Below are 16,843 nucleotides of genomic sequence, written 5' to 3' on the forward strand. Positions count from 1 at the left end.
CTCTCCTCCTCCTCTCTCTCTCTCTCTCTCTCTCTCTCTCTCTCTCTCTCTCTCTCTCTCTCTCTCTCTCTATATATATATATATATATATATATATATATATATATACGTATATGCATACATACTATTACACTACAACCCACGTTTGCACTAATCTAGCAAAATCTTTGTAAGTCGTTCGATGATTCGTAATGCAATAAAAATGCGGCCATGATCGAGCTGTCTGCTTAAAACAGTAAGCCGAGTTTTCAGCTCTTTGCACTAATTACACGTGCAACGAAGCCGGAATAATTGCCTCGGCAATGTAACCACGTCATTAGAGCAAAGCCCGAGAAATCCAATCAAACTGAATCCTGGCCAGAGAAAATTGTGTTCGCGAGAAAGTTGTAGCCCGGAGCACGCATTACAGCGCGAGTTTTTCTCCAACATGCGATGATCAATGGTCAAACTCGGGTTCACCGAAATGACACACGAGAGACAGGCGCAGCGCAGCGAGCACAACCCTGGCTAGAACTCTGTCACCCATCAGCATCGCATACAGTCGGCGCACGCAGCCTCGCTGGAGCCAGCAGGAACTGACCAGTACTGACGACCAGGGGCCCGTGTCAGAAACATCGTAAACTTAAGGCTAATGTTAATGCTAAGATAATAATTACGCCTGATGTTAATGTTACGAGAATGCCCTTGACAGAAACGCTCCTCACAGCTATAAGAATGAAAGTGTCAATGCCACTGTAGCTCACCTTGGGTGTGATAGAAGAGGGAGGGGGGATATATAAAGCAAGAGTATATATGGGAGAACTCCCATTATATAGCATATCTCCCATTATATACTCTTGATAATGATATATGCATAAGTTTTGATCTGAAAATAAATGTTTCAGATCTGAAAGGCTGAAATCTTGACGAGAGATGGCGCTAAGCCTAAATGATCGCCATTTCGGTTTTCGAATATCGTGCAAATAAAAACAATAAAATATTCCAGTCAAATTACTGTAACGAAGAATCTAAAACACAATATTACACGTATATAGGTATGATTGTAGAGTTGTTGACCAGTTAGACGAAATAAACGTAATAGGACGTTGTCATCTCTCCCACAGGAGTAACAACTGTTTGGGGGCTAGCCTTACACATTCACACACCAAAATTTAACAAAATCGAATGAATTTAGATGGCCATTTTCATTTTGCCAAAAAGTGGGCGTGGCTCGAAAGTAGGTCGACTGCCGTGCTCCAAAATAGGACGTTCAAATCTCTCCCATAGGAGTAACAACTGTATTCAATTTGAAACATGTGGGTCAAACGGTTCTTGAGTTATCGTTGACCGTAGGCAGACACTGAAATGCATAGTGAAATTGCCAAAAATCTACCTAATTTGCATAATTAAAAAAAAAAATCAAAACCCGTGTGATATGTTTTGGGGCCAGTCGTTATTCATTCACATACTAGAAATGAGCAAAATCCGTTGAACCTGAATTGACTTATGGCCATTTTCATTTTTGCCAAAAAGTGGATGTGGCTCGAAAGTAGGTCGACTGGCGTGCTCCAAAAAAGGACGTTCAAACCTCTCCCATAGAAGTAACAACTGCATGCAATTTGAAACATGTGGGTCAAACGGTTCTTGAGTTATCGTTGACCGTAGGCAGACACTGAAATCCATAGTGAAATTGCCAAAATCTACCTAATTTGCAGGTCTGTTGCTACGGTTATAAACGTAACATTTCAGTCGTGCGTAGTGACACCTTTGTTAGGCGCAGATATGCAGATACGCAGTTGCGCATCTTTTTCAGCAAACATTTTTTTTATTGCAGAGAGAGAGAGAGCGAGAGAGAGGAAGAGAGAGAGGGGGGCGAGAGAGAGAAAGAGAGAGAGAGAGAGAGAGAGAGAGAGAGAGAGCGAGCGAGAGGAGAGAGAAGAGGGAGAGAGTCAGTCAGACTAAATTGTTTATAAACAAATAACACCCACGCGGCGCGCTACCGTATCAGTTACGTCATCGATTGAAATGTACATTCCGATTTCGCCGCGCGGCGTCCAAACTTTCGACGAAGATGTCGGGCAGATCGAGGTAAGGCAGACACACATATAACGCAGGCCCGTAGCCAGCTTTATATTGGGGGGGGGTTCGTTTTTAAATGTTGGCAATTTGTGAGGGCGCGAAGCGATCGAGCAGGGGGAGGGTATGGACACCCCCCTCCCACACGATGGAGATTTTGCAATTATTACACTAAAATTGAGCGATCTGGTCATCCTGGTGCATACCTGAGGTGAAATTCTTGCAAATTTACAAATGGAAAAATTATTTTTATTTATTTTTTTGCTCGGGGGGGGGGGGTTCGTGCGAACCCTCCGAACCCCCACTAGCTACGGGCCTGTAACGTACAGATTTCTTCAATGTTGGGGAGGATCAACACGTTTTCGACTGACAGTCAACCATCGGGCTCTGCAGCGTCTACAAGCCAGCATGCTCCACCATATCCCGACATTGCACACTACTGTAACGTCGACGGAGAGAGCCATGCCAAGAACAGTACAAAACTGGCAAATTTTGGTAGTTGGCCAACCTTTCATTGGTAGGTTTGACGATTCAATTCTGCAATTACTTATCTCAAGATTGATTAAACTGAAGTTAAGAAAGTAATTCTTTCTGCACAAGCGCAATATACATTTGACGGTACCTATCAATGTATGTGGCAAAATGCACGACAACCTTTTCACTATTTACGGCCGCGTCACATAGAAAATCAAAGAATTACCTAAAGCCGTCGCTTTATTAACATCTTACCTACATTACAAAACACTTGTCATGCAGTATTCTCCTCTTTAATCACGTTTATTTTATTAAAATATCACGACATAAAAATCACGCAAACTTCGCTACACACAAAACTGCCAATCTTGCATTAAACCGCACCAGACAGCGTCACAGCGATGATTTCATTGGCCGGTGAGAAATGTCGTTGTGCGGTTCAAAATGAGCTAAAAATCAAAACCTGTGTGATATGTTTTGGGGCCAGTCCTCATTCATTCACATACCAGAAATGAGCAAAATCCGTTGAACCTGAACTGACTTATGGCCATTTCCATTTTTGCCAAAAAGTGGACGTGGCTCGAATGGTGGTCGACTGGCGTGCTCCAAAATAGGACGTTCAAACCTCTCCCATAGGAGTAACTATTTGCAATTTGAAACATGTGGGTCAAACGGTTCTTGAGTTATCGTTGACCGTAGCCAAATGTTGACGAACGGACGGACGGACGGACGGACGTACGACGAACGACACCCCATGGCAATAGTTCTTGATTCATAATCTTGACGACGTCAAGGCGAGCTAAAAACGACGACAACAGAAACTTGATAATTTGCTGTCAGAATGCTGCTGATTGGATGAAAATCGATCACAAAACTCAGATTCATATACATTTATTGTACATGACAGGAATTTTTACATATTTTTAAATCACATATAAATAATAACCGATGAACTAACCGCATGAGCATGGTTTTATTCTGCTCCTCGATAAATTATTGTGCACAGCAATACAAAACGCAAGCGTCATGACTCATTAAAATACCCACAACAAGAGAACAATCGCCGCATGTAAAAAAAATAATTTGGTACACGATTGGTGTTTCTGACGTGTCTTCCACGAAAAACGTTTTAGTAATAAATATAAAATAAAATGTCATTATTGCAATTCCTTGTGTAACTGCGTTCTTTTCTTTTATCTTGGGTTTAAAGTTACGAGAGGGTCAAGAATTCGTAATATTAAGAGGAAATTTGCTATGTTAACACAAATTTTGTTTCTTGTTGTTCATTTTGTTTCAGGCTCCACGTCCAGTCCCTTCCTAGAGCCGCCAGGAGACTATCCTCTCCTTTCTGACGTCACATAATGTATCGCTATATGAGTGTGTGCGTGCCTACGTCCGTCCGTGCGTGTGTGTGTGTGTGTGTGTGTGTGTGTGTGTGTATGTGTGGTGCTGCGGTACGTGCGTCGTGCGTGGACGTCCGTGCTTTGGGTTCGGCTCGCCAGCGCTGCCCAGCGGGTCTCGCAGCGTGTTGACGCAACACAAGCACGGCTTCCGCACACACACGTCGTGCGGCGCCGGCCAGCAGCAACCGCCGCACGCACGCGACGCACGCACCACGCACGCACTGCCACGCACGCACGCACGCACGCACGGCCGCGGGACGGGCATCAGACCGTCAACGTGCAATCAGCTCCAGGCCGAAGCATGAGACACGTTGGCCTATATTGGCACGGCATCGGTACATAATATGATGCGGATGTAATGAATATCGCTTATATTAACAGTGTGCGCGCGCGCGAGGGCAGGCGGGAATGAGGTGACAGTAGGCTGCGGGGCTATTAATGTAGAATGCTGCATTGACCTAGTCTATATGCGGCGTCGTTGTGTTGCACGTGCGGCATAATCACGGCTACGCGCGTTCTTATCAAGGCTCTATCTCGTCTCTCTCTCTCTCTCTCTCTCTCTCTCTCTCTCTCTCTCTCTCTCTCTCTCGCTCTCTCTCCATCTCTCTCTCTCTCTCCCTAATGAGTTTTAATTGTACCCTGCAGAAAGACCTTCAGTAGCAAACCTCTATGCCCATTAATTAACCTTTCCTTTTTCATGTCTATCTCATCCCTCTCTGAGCGCGCGCGAGCGTGCGTGCATGCGTGCGTCTATATCTGTATCTGTATCTATATCTATATCCATATCCATTTCCATCTCTATCTCCATATCTATATCTATATCTATATCCACTATATGTATCCAATGAGAGAGAGAGAGAGAGACAGAGAAAGAGACAGAGACAGAGACAGAGACAGAGACAGAGACAGAGACAGAGACAGAGAGAGAGAAAGAGAGAGAGAGTTCTGCATGAAATATTTGCCTATCAGCTGCCTGTCCAGTCTGCCCTATGACAGCTACAACAGACGCTCGTATAACGTCAAAGGACTCGGCCATCGACACGAAGCTATGAAAGGAAGCGCACCTCAGGTATATATATATATATATATATATATATCCTAGTGGCGCCACCGCTCTCTTCCACGAAATGCCAGCAAATACGTCATATTTGCGACTGAAGTAAGTAATCGTTAAACCCAAACCAAATATGTCAACCAACTGTAGCGCAGCAGCTGTCGCCCGACATTGGCTGCATGTATAGCGCAGCTTTAAATTCCACGTGAGTGCGGTTGCGTTCGCGTGCGTAGGTAATGCAGCCAGCACGAATCCATACTAAACTAACGCTAAACATCCCTGCCGTTACACCCACGTACCGGTGATGCCAACAACGCGGTGACGCTGACGACGACCGAGGGATCAGTCGATTTAGATCCACACCATTGCTGCCAGGAATTACGTCCGAATATATAACGCCAAAAGGCGACAACTGGAGCAGCGACGGCCTCCGAGGTCGACAAGACCCCGTGTAGCGGAAACCGGCGCCATGAAAATAGCTGACACCACACGCGTGACGTCAGAGAGGGTATATCTACGCACGTTCCTGACGCACGCCGGTCGGAGAATGGCCGCAGGTGAGACAATTCACACAATTGCTTGCCGGTCGACCAGCAGCCTCGAGTGACGTTCTAATTACACGGACAACGAATGAGCGAGCGCTAATCAAGGTTAATGCTGCACGAGGGCTAACCTCAGTGGTGACCCTAACGGAAGCCACTAACGTCCGCCAACACTAGCGCCACCGTCGCCGCCACCAATAACCACAGCTACCCGCACCCCTACGTGAGCGCCGCTGCGCCTGTCGATAGCCATGATGGATTCTGCACCCTTACAACGATAATTACTACCGTGCGCCTTACAACCATAACTCCCCCCACCTGCCTCAACCACGTTACCTCCTCAATCATGTTCACCTCAATGCCTCAATCATAACTACACCCACCACGATATCACATCGACACCCCACCTATTACCGCCATAACTACCCCCCCCCACTAGCTACAACCGTAACTACCCCCACCACTAGCTACAACCATAACTACCCCCACCACTAGCTACAACCGTAACTACCCCCACCACTAGCTACAACCATAACTACCCCCACCACTAGCTACAACCGTAACTACCCCCCCCCCACTGGTCACAACTGCGTTCTACAAATTAATACTAATTGATTCATGTTGCTGCCTCCTCTCCGTGCGGGAAACGCCACGCAAAGATTCCGCGTGCATTTCGGATGTGCTCCCCTGCTGCCGTCATACGCAAATCAACGGCGAGTGTGCGTCACTGCGCGCGCGCGAGTACGCACGGACCACAATGACGGGCTATTAGCAGTGTTGGCATGCAGGCCACGCAAATGAGACAGCGGCGCTCGGCGCATGCACGTGCTGCAACAGTTGAGTGCCGATCATGGATCAGGAAAGCCCTAGAAAATTTTCACATTACCCAGCTGATGAGTGACTTGTAGTAGGAAAATTTGCCCGTCCGATTTCGTTGATTGCGTTTGTCGATTTTTACGACAAATGCGATATATGCGCGCGCGCGCGCGGAATGCACGCAGCCTAATGGCCACCGAAGACACTTCTTCGCCGGCGCCACCTATCAATCAACGACGCAACTACCGCAAAAACTGAACGCTGTACTCGAAATACACACACGCGCACACGCACATATGCACGCACACACACAGAGTAAAATACGGCTTCATCCATGCACGTTGGTGCTGTTGCTGCTGCGGTCTGGGTCACCGAGAGAGCAGCGTCGAAAAATTACTTCGGCTTGACATTCATTGATGTGCGTGCGCGTCGCTGCATTGTATATATCTATATTCCGCGTATGCCACCGATGGCGCGGCGATGAATCGGAGGCTTGCTTCCATGCTTTTGTCATGCGACGCTGCGACCATCACTTGACGTTGTGCGGCGCGCGGCGCGGGGACTCTTTATGAAATCTTATCTCGGATTTAGCACATGACTGATCTTTGCTGCATGAAATCAAATCTTTTTCCCTAATATTGTCAATCAGATAAGTGCAAATGCGATTCCGCAACGGTCAATTACGCCAGGAAATGCGCGCGACGAGCGAGCGTACGTAGAAGCCAGCGCGCGGACAATACGATCTAGAGGGGGCGTTGAGCGAGCAATAGTCCCAAGCTCAGCCACAGTCTTAACATTTTTCCCTGAACGCTTGTCACAGGCATCGAAAACTTTATCGAGCCTATCGTAATAAAATCCCTAAGTTCCTAGTCCCAAAGTTCGATCACAGTCCTAACACAGCCATACCTTTTGTTAGCATTATTCCGACATCGGTCGCTGGCGACTGACTGCAGTTATCAAGTATAGATGAGCAAAGCATCACGTTGCTCAGCTTGCCGCCTAAAACCTGCTTTCTACTTTTTATTAACGTTTTTCTCAGACAAATACTACAATGTTCTATACACATAAAACGCCACATTTAAATGTACCAAACTACCAACGGACCCCCTCCCCATACTTGCACTCACCACTCTTACCCAACGCCACAGTGCTACGACGTGCGATGCCACAAACTACTGGCACTAACTACTAACTATTGACACTCACACGATGCTACACGCTGGCAACCATCTAATGACACCCACCAGCGGTAACTACGCCTACACACGTTTTCTCCGCTTGACCATTTATATACAGCGTATATCAAGGAATGATGCAAAAATCCCAACCCCAACCCCAACCCGAACAGGAACCCTAACCCAAACACTAACTATAAACCGAATCGGCTTATATACTATCTATGGTATCAAGCAGCCAATCAGAAGAGCCCAATGGATATAACGTGTAGGAAAAAAAATTCGCGGCCCGGCATGTCATCTAACCGACTTCCTCATTCTGCTTCAACTGGCGGGGCAGACGACATGCGTAATAACAAGAGCTTTCCTACTGTCCGCGTGCGTCATCCCGCGAAAACAAACAAAAAGCAGATCGCACTCGTAGAACAGCGGTGCTTCATCTCCGTAAGGCCATCTTGTCCAGCTTGCCTAAATCCATGGGCACGCATCGGCGCGTCCCGTGACAAAACCAGCGAAAAAACCCTCCGTATTTGTTAACATACTTCATAAATAGATCACGGCGAGAGAAGACAGGATCGTAAAGCTGCCAACGAGCGGGAGCATAAATCATGCAGAAGCAATACAATGTTGTGCGTGCGCACGAAGCTGCAGAGACGGGAGAAAGAGGGCGAGGAAAAAGGAGGCAGGATTAATACACGCAGGATTTGCGCGCGTGCCGAAGCAGAAACCGAAGTACACTTACTTTGCTCCTTTACTACGACCAAATCAATTAGTTGCACTGTATATAGCTGCCATTCAAACCCCATCTAACTTAATGCCGCCTCCATTGCACTTGGCGATGCGCTATTAGGGCTAGAATTTCGAATTTTATCTACTACCTGGTCAGACGAATTATCTGGTAAGATCACTAGCCACCCTCCAAGTCTATTAGCCCGGAATTTCTATAAACAATCGCACGCGCTAAGTAATGTTCGTATATGCGCCTATTCTATTCCTGGCATTCATCGTATTTCCTGGTCCAGACCTAGCGCTAGTTACAGCAGCTTACCAAAATTTAATTACTCCTACTAGGTAGCTGAATCGCAAATGCACTAGCCCCTGGATAGAGATCTGTCGAAAATTTTGAACCCTGCGTTAGACTTCCTGGGTGTTTGGCTAATCTCACAGGTCACACAACTGTACTGTACAATACTGTATTCTTTTGATAGGACTACTTGGGTCTCTGTATTACAAATATGCTTGCATTGGAACTCATTCTATACATCGCTGCGCTTGTCAATTAATTAAAACCAATATCTACACGCTAGTATTAAATCACGCAAAATGAATGTCATGATCGTAGCATCAAGCCACGGCATCTTGTCTGTGTTCCACATAGCATCGGCCGTCGGCACACGACACAGAACAATGTGAAATTGCTTCCGGTGAAACATAATTACATTGATTTACATATTACAGCCACCTGACCTACATGCAGGGCAGATATTCAAGTAGTGAAATGAGGCCACTTTGATTACGGAGTTAAGAACACTTGCATGTATGTCCCACAAGGAGCCCTATCTCTCTACAGACATTAAACATTGCGTGAGACCATAATACACTGTGCGTGTATACTACGTATACGTAAGCAATAGATGCGAGCTAGGGAATTTTTCGCCTAGACGCACTCTCGCCCTCCTCTCGCCCTCCCGCCGTCTCTCTCTATCTCTCTCTCTCTCACTGCCTTTCGCTCTTTCTTATACGTTTCTGTCCAAGGACTCTCCCGAGCACATCCGTCTCTCTGCCCTTTACCGCATTTTTTCGCTCCCCTTCTCTCTATCTCTCTGAGCGTGCGTGCGTGCGTGCGTGCGTGCGTGCGCCCGCATGTTACTCAACGCGCTCTCCTTTTCTTCACCCTTTACTCAACTTCCCATCACTATCTCATCACTGTTATTCGGACAGTGCCATGAAGACACACGTACGTCGCGATCAGCTCTGCGAAATGATCAAAGCGTCGTGGCCTGACAGTTTGCGCGCACATAATCTAATATCTCCCGCAAATAATTCCGCGGCACCTCGCGCGATATAGTGCACGTATATATGAGCTCGCCATCCGTACATAGCCGGTGCACGGCCGGTCGCACAGAGCAGGCAGTGCACGCCTGGCATTACATGCTCAGATGCGGTTACATTACGAGCAACCTGAATTCCACCCAGCCATTATCCCATCTAGTAGGAGACGGAGATTGCGGGGGTGAGAGTGAGGAGGTGGAGGAGGAGATAGTGGCACATATACAGTCATACCATATACGATCTTCGGAAACGGATCAAGAGCAGTTCGAGTAAACGCTATATATAATATATATATATATTATAATATATATATATATATATATATATATATATCTAATATATATATATATATTCATAGAGGTGGAGGTTCTATCCATGATGTCTCTACATATATTAACACACATTCGATGCCGTGACTGCACACGGTATTCGGAGAAATGCGTACGACCTTTCAAAGAGCTACTTTGCGAGCAGGTATGCGCGGTGCTGCGACATCTCTCGACATCGACGGTATTTTACGCGATAGTTTGATTCCATTCCCAGTGAATTATTGCGGCTACAACACGCCATATCAGTCGCGAAAAATAAATAGCGCACGCACGCCTTCACGCGAGCGAGAAAAAGTCAATCGCTTGTTTGCTAAATCGTACACGAAAGCTTACAAACTAGAAATGTGCTTGTTGCAAAAATAACGACGCAGAAACAATTAATTTCACGCGCGAGCCGTAAGGGAGAACCTTTATATTATTATTACATTCGCAGCAGTCTAATATGCGTTTGCATCGATTATTCGCTGGAAAGCTATAGCCGGGATGTGGGCTACAGCGTATATTAACAGCCCAACAGCGAATCTCGAAGACACTTGTATGTGGGCTTCTATTCAATGCATTATCGTGCGCAGATGACGATCAGTGGCAGGAACAATAATAATTTTAAATCGAATAAATGTTTAGACAAAAATGCTAAACCTCGAGCAAGAGTAACACAGTTGAGTGAGTTCGTATATTACTGTCCAACACACACACACACACACACACACACACACACACACACACACACACACGCACGCACGCACGCACGCACGCACGCACGCACGCACGCACGCACGCACGTACGCACACACACATACATACACACAAGCACGCACGCACGCACGCACGCACGCACGCACGCACGCACACACACACACACACACACACACACACACACTGTCACACACATACACACAAACACGCACGCACGCACGCACGCACGCACATGATGACCTCCTTGCTCCGTGTGGTCACATGGGCACATGATCCATGGCCATACCCTCAGCACCTCACAGTCTGGTCGTTAACATCATTCAGCAGTAGCCTCTGCTAAAATCATCATCCTCATCATCATCATCATCAGCAGCAGCAGCAGCCAGCGCTAGCAGCAGCAGCAGCAGAAGCCTTCGCTAGCAGCAGCAGCCACCGCTAGCAGCAGCAGCAGCAGCCTTCGCTAGCAGCAGCAGCAGCCACCGCTAGCAGCAACAGCAGCATCCATCGCTAACAGCAGCAGCAACAGCAGCAGTAGCCAGTGCTAGCAGCAGCAACAGCAACAGCCGCAGCAGCGGACGCCGCGCGGCGCGACTGGCCGCTGAATTATTCACGCCGGACAACCGCCTTCCGACGCGAGCGCTTTTAAATGATGCACAAATCGTGCATTCGCAAGTTGAAGCGTCGCCCAAGTCCCACGTGCGTGTCACCGCCGCCGCGCTGTCACACGATAGATAATAGATAGCGCGGTGACTCGAGGGTAGTAGGGGAAGGAGAAAAAGGAGACGGAGACTGGAGGAGAAGTGGACGGGTGTGGCTCAGGGAGAAGGGGAAGGGCGAGACGGCGGTGGCGGTTCGAATGCAGAAGTCAGCGGTGGTGGCTCCAGCGGCAACGTCAATAGCTCAATAAAAAGTATGCAGCGGCTGCGCTTTTTCGATACCGGAGAGGGGGCGACGGTGAGAACCCTTGCACGCAACAACTTCCGTGCCTGTCAGTGGTGAGCACGCGAACCGTGGTATGGCCTATGAACGATTTATCAAGCTCTCGCGCTCGCTCCCAGGTTTGTTTATACACCATAGACACTCAGCAAGGAAGGCAGAGCAAGGCGTATGTCCGCTGGGTGCGGAAACCCGCCACACTACGTGTCAAAGAGGCTCCCCAAGTACTTGCTAACGCGGCCAAGTTATTAAACTGCCCTGGTTTCGAGAGATGGCCACAGAATTTTCGATGTCGCAATAGAGCGGAGGATAGGAAGGAGGAGGGGGAGTGTCGAGGAGGAGGAACACAAGGAAGGTTCCCATGGCTGTGCCAAAATAGTGTCAAAAACAAACACTGACACGTTCCTCAAACAAAACACAACAGTAGTTGTTCAAACTGTACTGTTTAGCTTTTAGACTGTGCACCTACTCAAACATTACTGACATGTCTTGTATAAAAGCAATTGCATGGTGCCGTGCCAATAGAATTAAATCATGCAGCGAAAATCAGGTTCGCACGCGAGGATATTCAGGAGTCTCTATAGCGAGATGGTCAGGGAAAACAGTTCACTTTTTGGAGAACCACGAAATTAAGCACTCAAGTCACCCACCAAATGTATTTTTATTCGCGGTAACACAACCTACAATAGAAACATTTCTGTGAGTGTGATGATTCCTGCACACATAATAGCAGGAGTTAATAAAGACAAAAATATGTCTTTATTAACTCCTGATAATAGTAATACACGTATTAATTAACCCAAATTAACTAATTTAAACTAGTAGAAAAAATGAATTATTATCCCACATTTTTAAGCGGGTCAGCCACGCAGGAATTATTTAGGGCTGCTCTATATATACAGCACTTCAAAAATGTACTGCACTTATCAACGCAACAAACAACGTGGCGTTAGACAATAGAGAATGAATATTTCGAGAGGTTAGTTTCGTCGACAAAGACTGGGTCAAACTAGATTGCGCCGCTTTATTTTTCGGCGTTCGATTTCGAAACGCGTGCTTCTCATCTTTGTTTAGCATATCGGACGTCATCGCTATTCACCGACCGCAGTATGGTACAAAGGCTAAAAGCTGGCTTAAAGGTCTAATGCTGCATAAAAAATTGATTATATAACACGGCCTCGCTTATACCGCTCGCACGGCGCCCACCTCCCTACCTTTTAACAGCGACATCGTAGTTTTCTCCTTGTCACCGGTCTCCGGCTGGATCGTTCCCTGCAGCTGTGACATGGCGATCCGGTCCCTTTCAACACTGTCCTCCTTCCCCAAATCTACATCCGCGCTGACGACGGCCTGAGTGCAATTGTTTGTTGGCGCCTTGTCGGCCCACGGATTCATGAAGCCAGCCTGCTGCTGCTGCTGCTGCTGCTGCTGCTGCTGCGGGGTGTCACCGTCGTCCTGCGACTGATTGTTATCGTCGCTCACATGCCGCGTCCGCAGTTTGCCTCTGAAACAGACAGATAGACACCGGATTATATACACAGATAGGTGAAATACACGAGTTGCATAGACACCAGGATCAATCACACGGGCAGACACATGTGGGGATAAAACCTACAGACAGATAGACTTGATGAGCTCGTGTGTGCAATGGATAGACACAAACAAATCCACTTCATATTATGTAGATGCGTGATTTATTACCTGTATAACGAATAAAATCAATGCACAACACATGGTAATATTTTCGGGTATACACGATGACATGTATCCCAAATTTCCATGTAGGGCCTAGTATTTGTTCAATCAAACTTTACCTCATACCCAAACCGCGCATAGTTTGCACCGTGAACTTCTCACATCAGCCGGACTTTGCATTTCGCATGTGTGCGCGGTGCAGCCTTTCTGCACACACCCCGCAGATAAACGTCGCTTCCATCGCACAGATTTGTACCACACCTATGTAATACTCGCCAGGCGGATTACACCGATGCCCCCCCCCCATTTCATCCAAAAACATGATATGTTTTCCGATTATTCTGCGAAGTTCGCGCGCGCAGAAGAAATAGACGCGGACGGCAACAGGCCGACGCCGGCGACACGTGCGCACGCTGCTGCCGCATGGCTTTAGCGGAACGTTTCACATTTTGGATATTTCCACTCCGGCGCCCCATTCTCGCCTAAACGCACTTGAGTCGATATCTATTTCTTCGGCTCTTGACAGGCGTAACAAAGGAGCGGGTCGGGCCTACTACTCACCGCTGTCCTACGCGTGAATATTGGGCGCCATCAATAAGAGATGACGCTGTCTAGTTTTTGTGTGTGCAGAGCTCGCGGGGTCATCCTGAATGCTCGCGATGAGTATTAGGGTGGCGACGGGGTGCGTAACACGGGAAAAGGGGGGCGGACAGGGCACGCTACACGATATACGAGCTGTATTCTGCACGGTGCGGATACATGAGCTATGTGGAGGTGCTGCACGTGCATATGAAGAGCTGTGCGCGGGTGACGGGGTGTACATATAGCAGGGATTGAGAGGAACATGGGTGTGAGACAGGGTTAGAGGGTAGCATTGAGGGTAATAGTACGTGGTGTGCGGTAAGATGTGTGCGGAGCATAGGCAAGAACACGTGGTGTATGCCAGGGTGTGTGCGGTGGTGGGGGCAGCTGCCTCCATGGGGATGAGAACACGTGGCGTTTGGTAGGTTGTGTGTGTGCGCGTGGGGTGAGGGTGGATAGGAACACGTGGTGTGCGGAAGGGCGTGTGTATGGGGCCTGGGTTATATGGTACGGGGTTCATGTTATGCAACGGAACGCAGAGGCATAGGTTAAGAGGGGTAGACACATAGCATCACGAGTTTGGAGAGGTGATAGAGAGGGACTAGAGGGAGAAGGGTATTTTCAAAGTCGAGGTCCGAGCAGCAGACGGACCATCCCAAGACGAGCCTGCCGCATGAGCGGTTGGGGCAACAAACCGTTACTGAATGGCTCAAAGGGATTTGGTTCAAAATTGATTTTCATTGATTTACATGCACGGCTTATGAATCGCTATGGCGTGACTCACGAATCTAAACGTGGACAAGAAAAAGATTCAATTGGAGCATGAAACCCGAAACGCAGAACAATCAAGTGGCTACACGCTCTTTCTCTCTTTCTCTCGCACGCAGGCACGGACGCACGCAGGCACATACCACCGAGACGGGAGAATACGGCTACTTCCACTGAGACCACCGGACATGCGTGTGTGTCCAATATGGATGAGGATTCATACAATGTGAATCAAGGATTCATGGGCGCTGGTCTTATTTCTACACCACGTGTAGAACCTAGGTAAGAACGTCCTCACGTTTCTGCATTAGAATCGTCTCGAAGCCTTGTTCAATAGACTCACACGCAATTGTTTTGGCAGACATGTAGCGGCGAGCGGGTGTACCGGTACAAGAACCGGGCCTATCGTTTAAATCATGCACGGACGATCGTAGCTTTAGAACTACAGCCCTTTTTGACTACATTCGAGCGCCGATATTAAAAATACGCCTGCTGATTTGCGATTTGCGGGCGCCAGGTCACACGCGGGTGTCGTAATGCAGTTGTCTGGGGCAGAAGAATGGTGTATGCCGGCGTCTCTCCTCCCCCGCCATCGATCATTGCGACCCAAATCAAGCTTAAATAACGCCATCGCAGTCATCCATCAATATTGATAGAAGGAATACATTAAGACTCGCGCGCGGGCGCGGGGAGCTGCCCACGCAGGGAGCTGTCACCTCTGTCAGATTATGGCCGGCTTAGCGCCCGCCTGCATGCATGCGCGAGTCTCGCACCGACCTGTGCGCCTGACATTTGGGCAAAGAGCGGATCCACGTCGCAATTACCCGGCTCCCTAATTAAATTTAACGCCACGCATTCGCCACGCGGCGCGTGTAAGTAGCAGCGAGTAGTAGCTAGCCACGCACGCGGCTGTAGTTGTATCAGGAGTAAGATAATATAGGAGGAGTATGACACTCCAAAACACGAGAAATTCAACATTTGCTTGCCTAATTTTACCGATGATATATTACGTCTAAATTAGCGTTGGACATCCACCTCACACTCAAACTTTACTTTGTTTCCCTGCCTCTTCTTTTTATGGAGATATAGCTTTGAACGTCACACATGGTTCATAGCGTTTTACTATGCTGGGGGCTCAGCTTCCCTGACGTTTCAAACAGTTGCTATCTCTGTGAGGAATGGTCTCTTGTGTGTTTAAAGAATGCCACCTGTTGGCGGCAGGAGTAAGATAATATAGGATCAATATTATATTCTATATTATATCATACACACTATATATATAATCCTATATATATATATACACACATATAATCCTATATATATATATACACACATATATATACTATACACGTATATATATACACACACATATATACACACTATATATATACACACATATACTATATTATCCTATATTATATAATATCCTATATTATCTTACTCTTGCCGCCAACAGGTGGCATTCTTTAAACAGACAAGAGACCATTCCTCACAGAGATAGCAAATGTTTGAAAGCTCAGGGAAGCTAAGCCCCAGCCTAGTAAAACGCTATGAACCATGTGTGACGTTCAAAGCTATATCTCCATAAAAAGAAGAGGCATGGAAACAAAGTAAAGTTTGAGTGTGAGGTGGATGTCCAACGCTAATTTAGATGTAATTTTTATCGAGTTGCACGTAATATATCATCGGTCAAATTAGGCAAGCACATGTTGAATTTCTCGTGTTTTGGAGTGTCATACTCCTCCTATATTATCTTACTCCTGGTTGTATCACGCGTGTGTGTAGGTAGTAGATACAGCGCAGCAAGCTTGCAATGGCACCGAGATAGCTGCCGGAGGTAGATCGCTATACGCACGCAGCGACAAGCAGTGCGGCAAGGCAGCTATAGCGGTAGCGCGCATATATATATGCATGTTGATAAAGCAGAGATGGCTTCTTGCGTGGCAACGAGGTAGCTCCCGAGAGACACTTCGTTACGCTCGAACATTCAGGAGGTTTAATAGTTTTCTAAGTACCATGTATTTGCGCAGTGACATGCCTGTATTGTTTGTCTTTCCCCGCACGTTAGCACGTGCGCACAGCTATAATGAACGACATGTAAATGAACAGGACAGACATGAGAGTAAACATAATACGAATGCAATTCCATATTAATATTAATATGAAATGCATAATATAGAACTAGAGAGAAGTACCTAGATAGAGAGAAGAGAAAGCGAAAGAGAGAGAGAGAGAGAGAGAGAGAGAGAGAGAGAGAGAGAGAGAG

General features: G+C 47.2%; 1 protein-coding gene across 3 annotated transcripts in view; it reads right to left on the minus strand.

Annotated features, from left to right (window-relative positions):
- LOC106809781 (oxidation resistance protein 1-like) overlaps positions 1-12,900 on the minus strand; it is a 79,441-nt gene extending 66,541 nt beyond the window's left edge. For all 3 annotated transcript variants that reach the window (XM_014812996.1, XM_014813003.1, XM_014812988.1), the window contains exon 1: positions 12,747-12,900. In XM_014812996.1, the coding sequence (XP_014668482.1) occupies positions 12,747-12,819 (73 nt within the window). In that variant the 5' untranslated portion in view covers positions 12,820-12,900. The remainder of the gene's footprint in view (positions 1-12,746) is intronic.
- Positions 12,901-16,843: the final 3,943 nt, after the last annotated feature.

This window comes from Priapulus caudatus, unplaced genomic scaffold (assembly GCF_000485595.1).
Source record: "Priapulus caudatus unplaced genomic scaffold, Priapulus_caudatus-5.0.1 Scaffold15, whole genome shotgun sequence".
NCBI classification, from domain to species: Eukaryota; Metazoa; Priapulida; class Priapulimorpha; order Priapulimorphida; family Priapulidae; genus Priapulus; species Priapulus caudatus.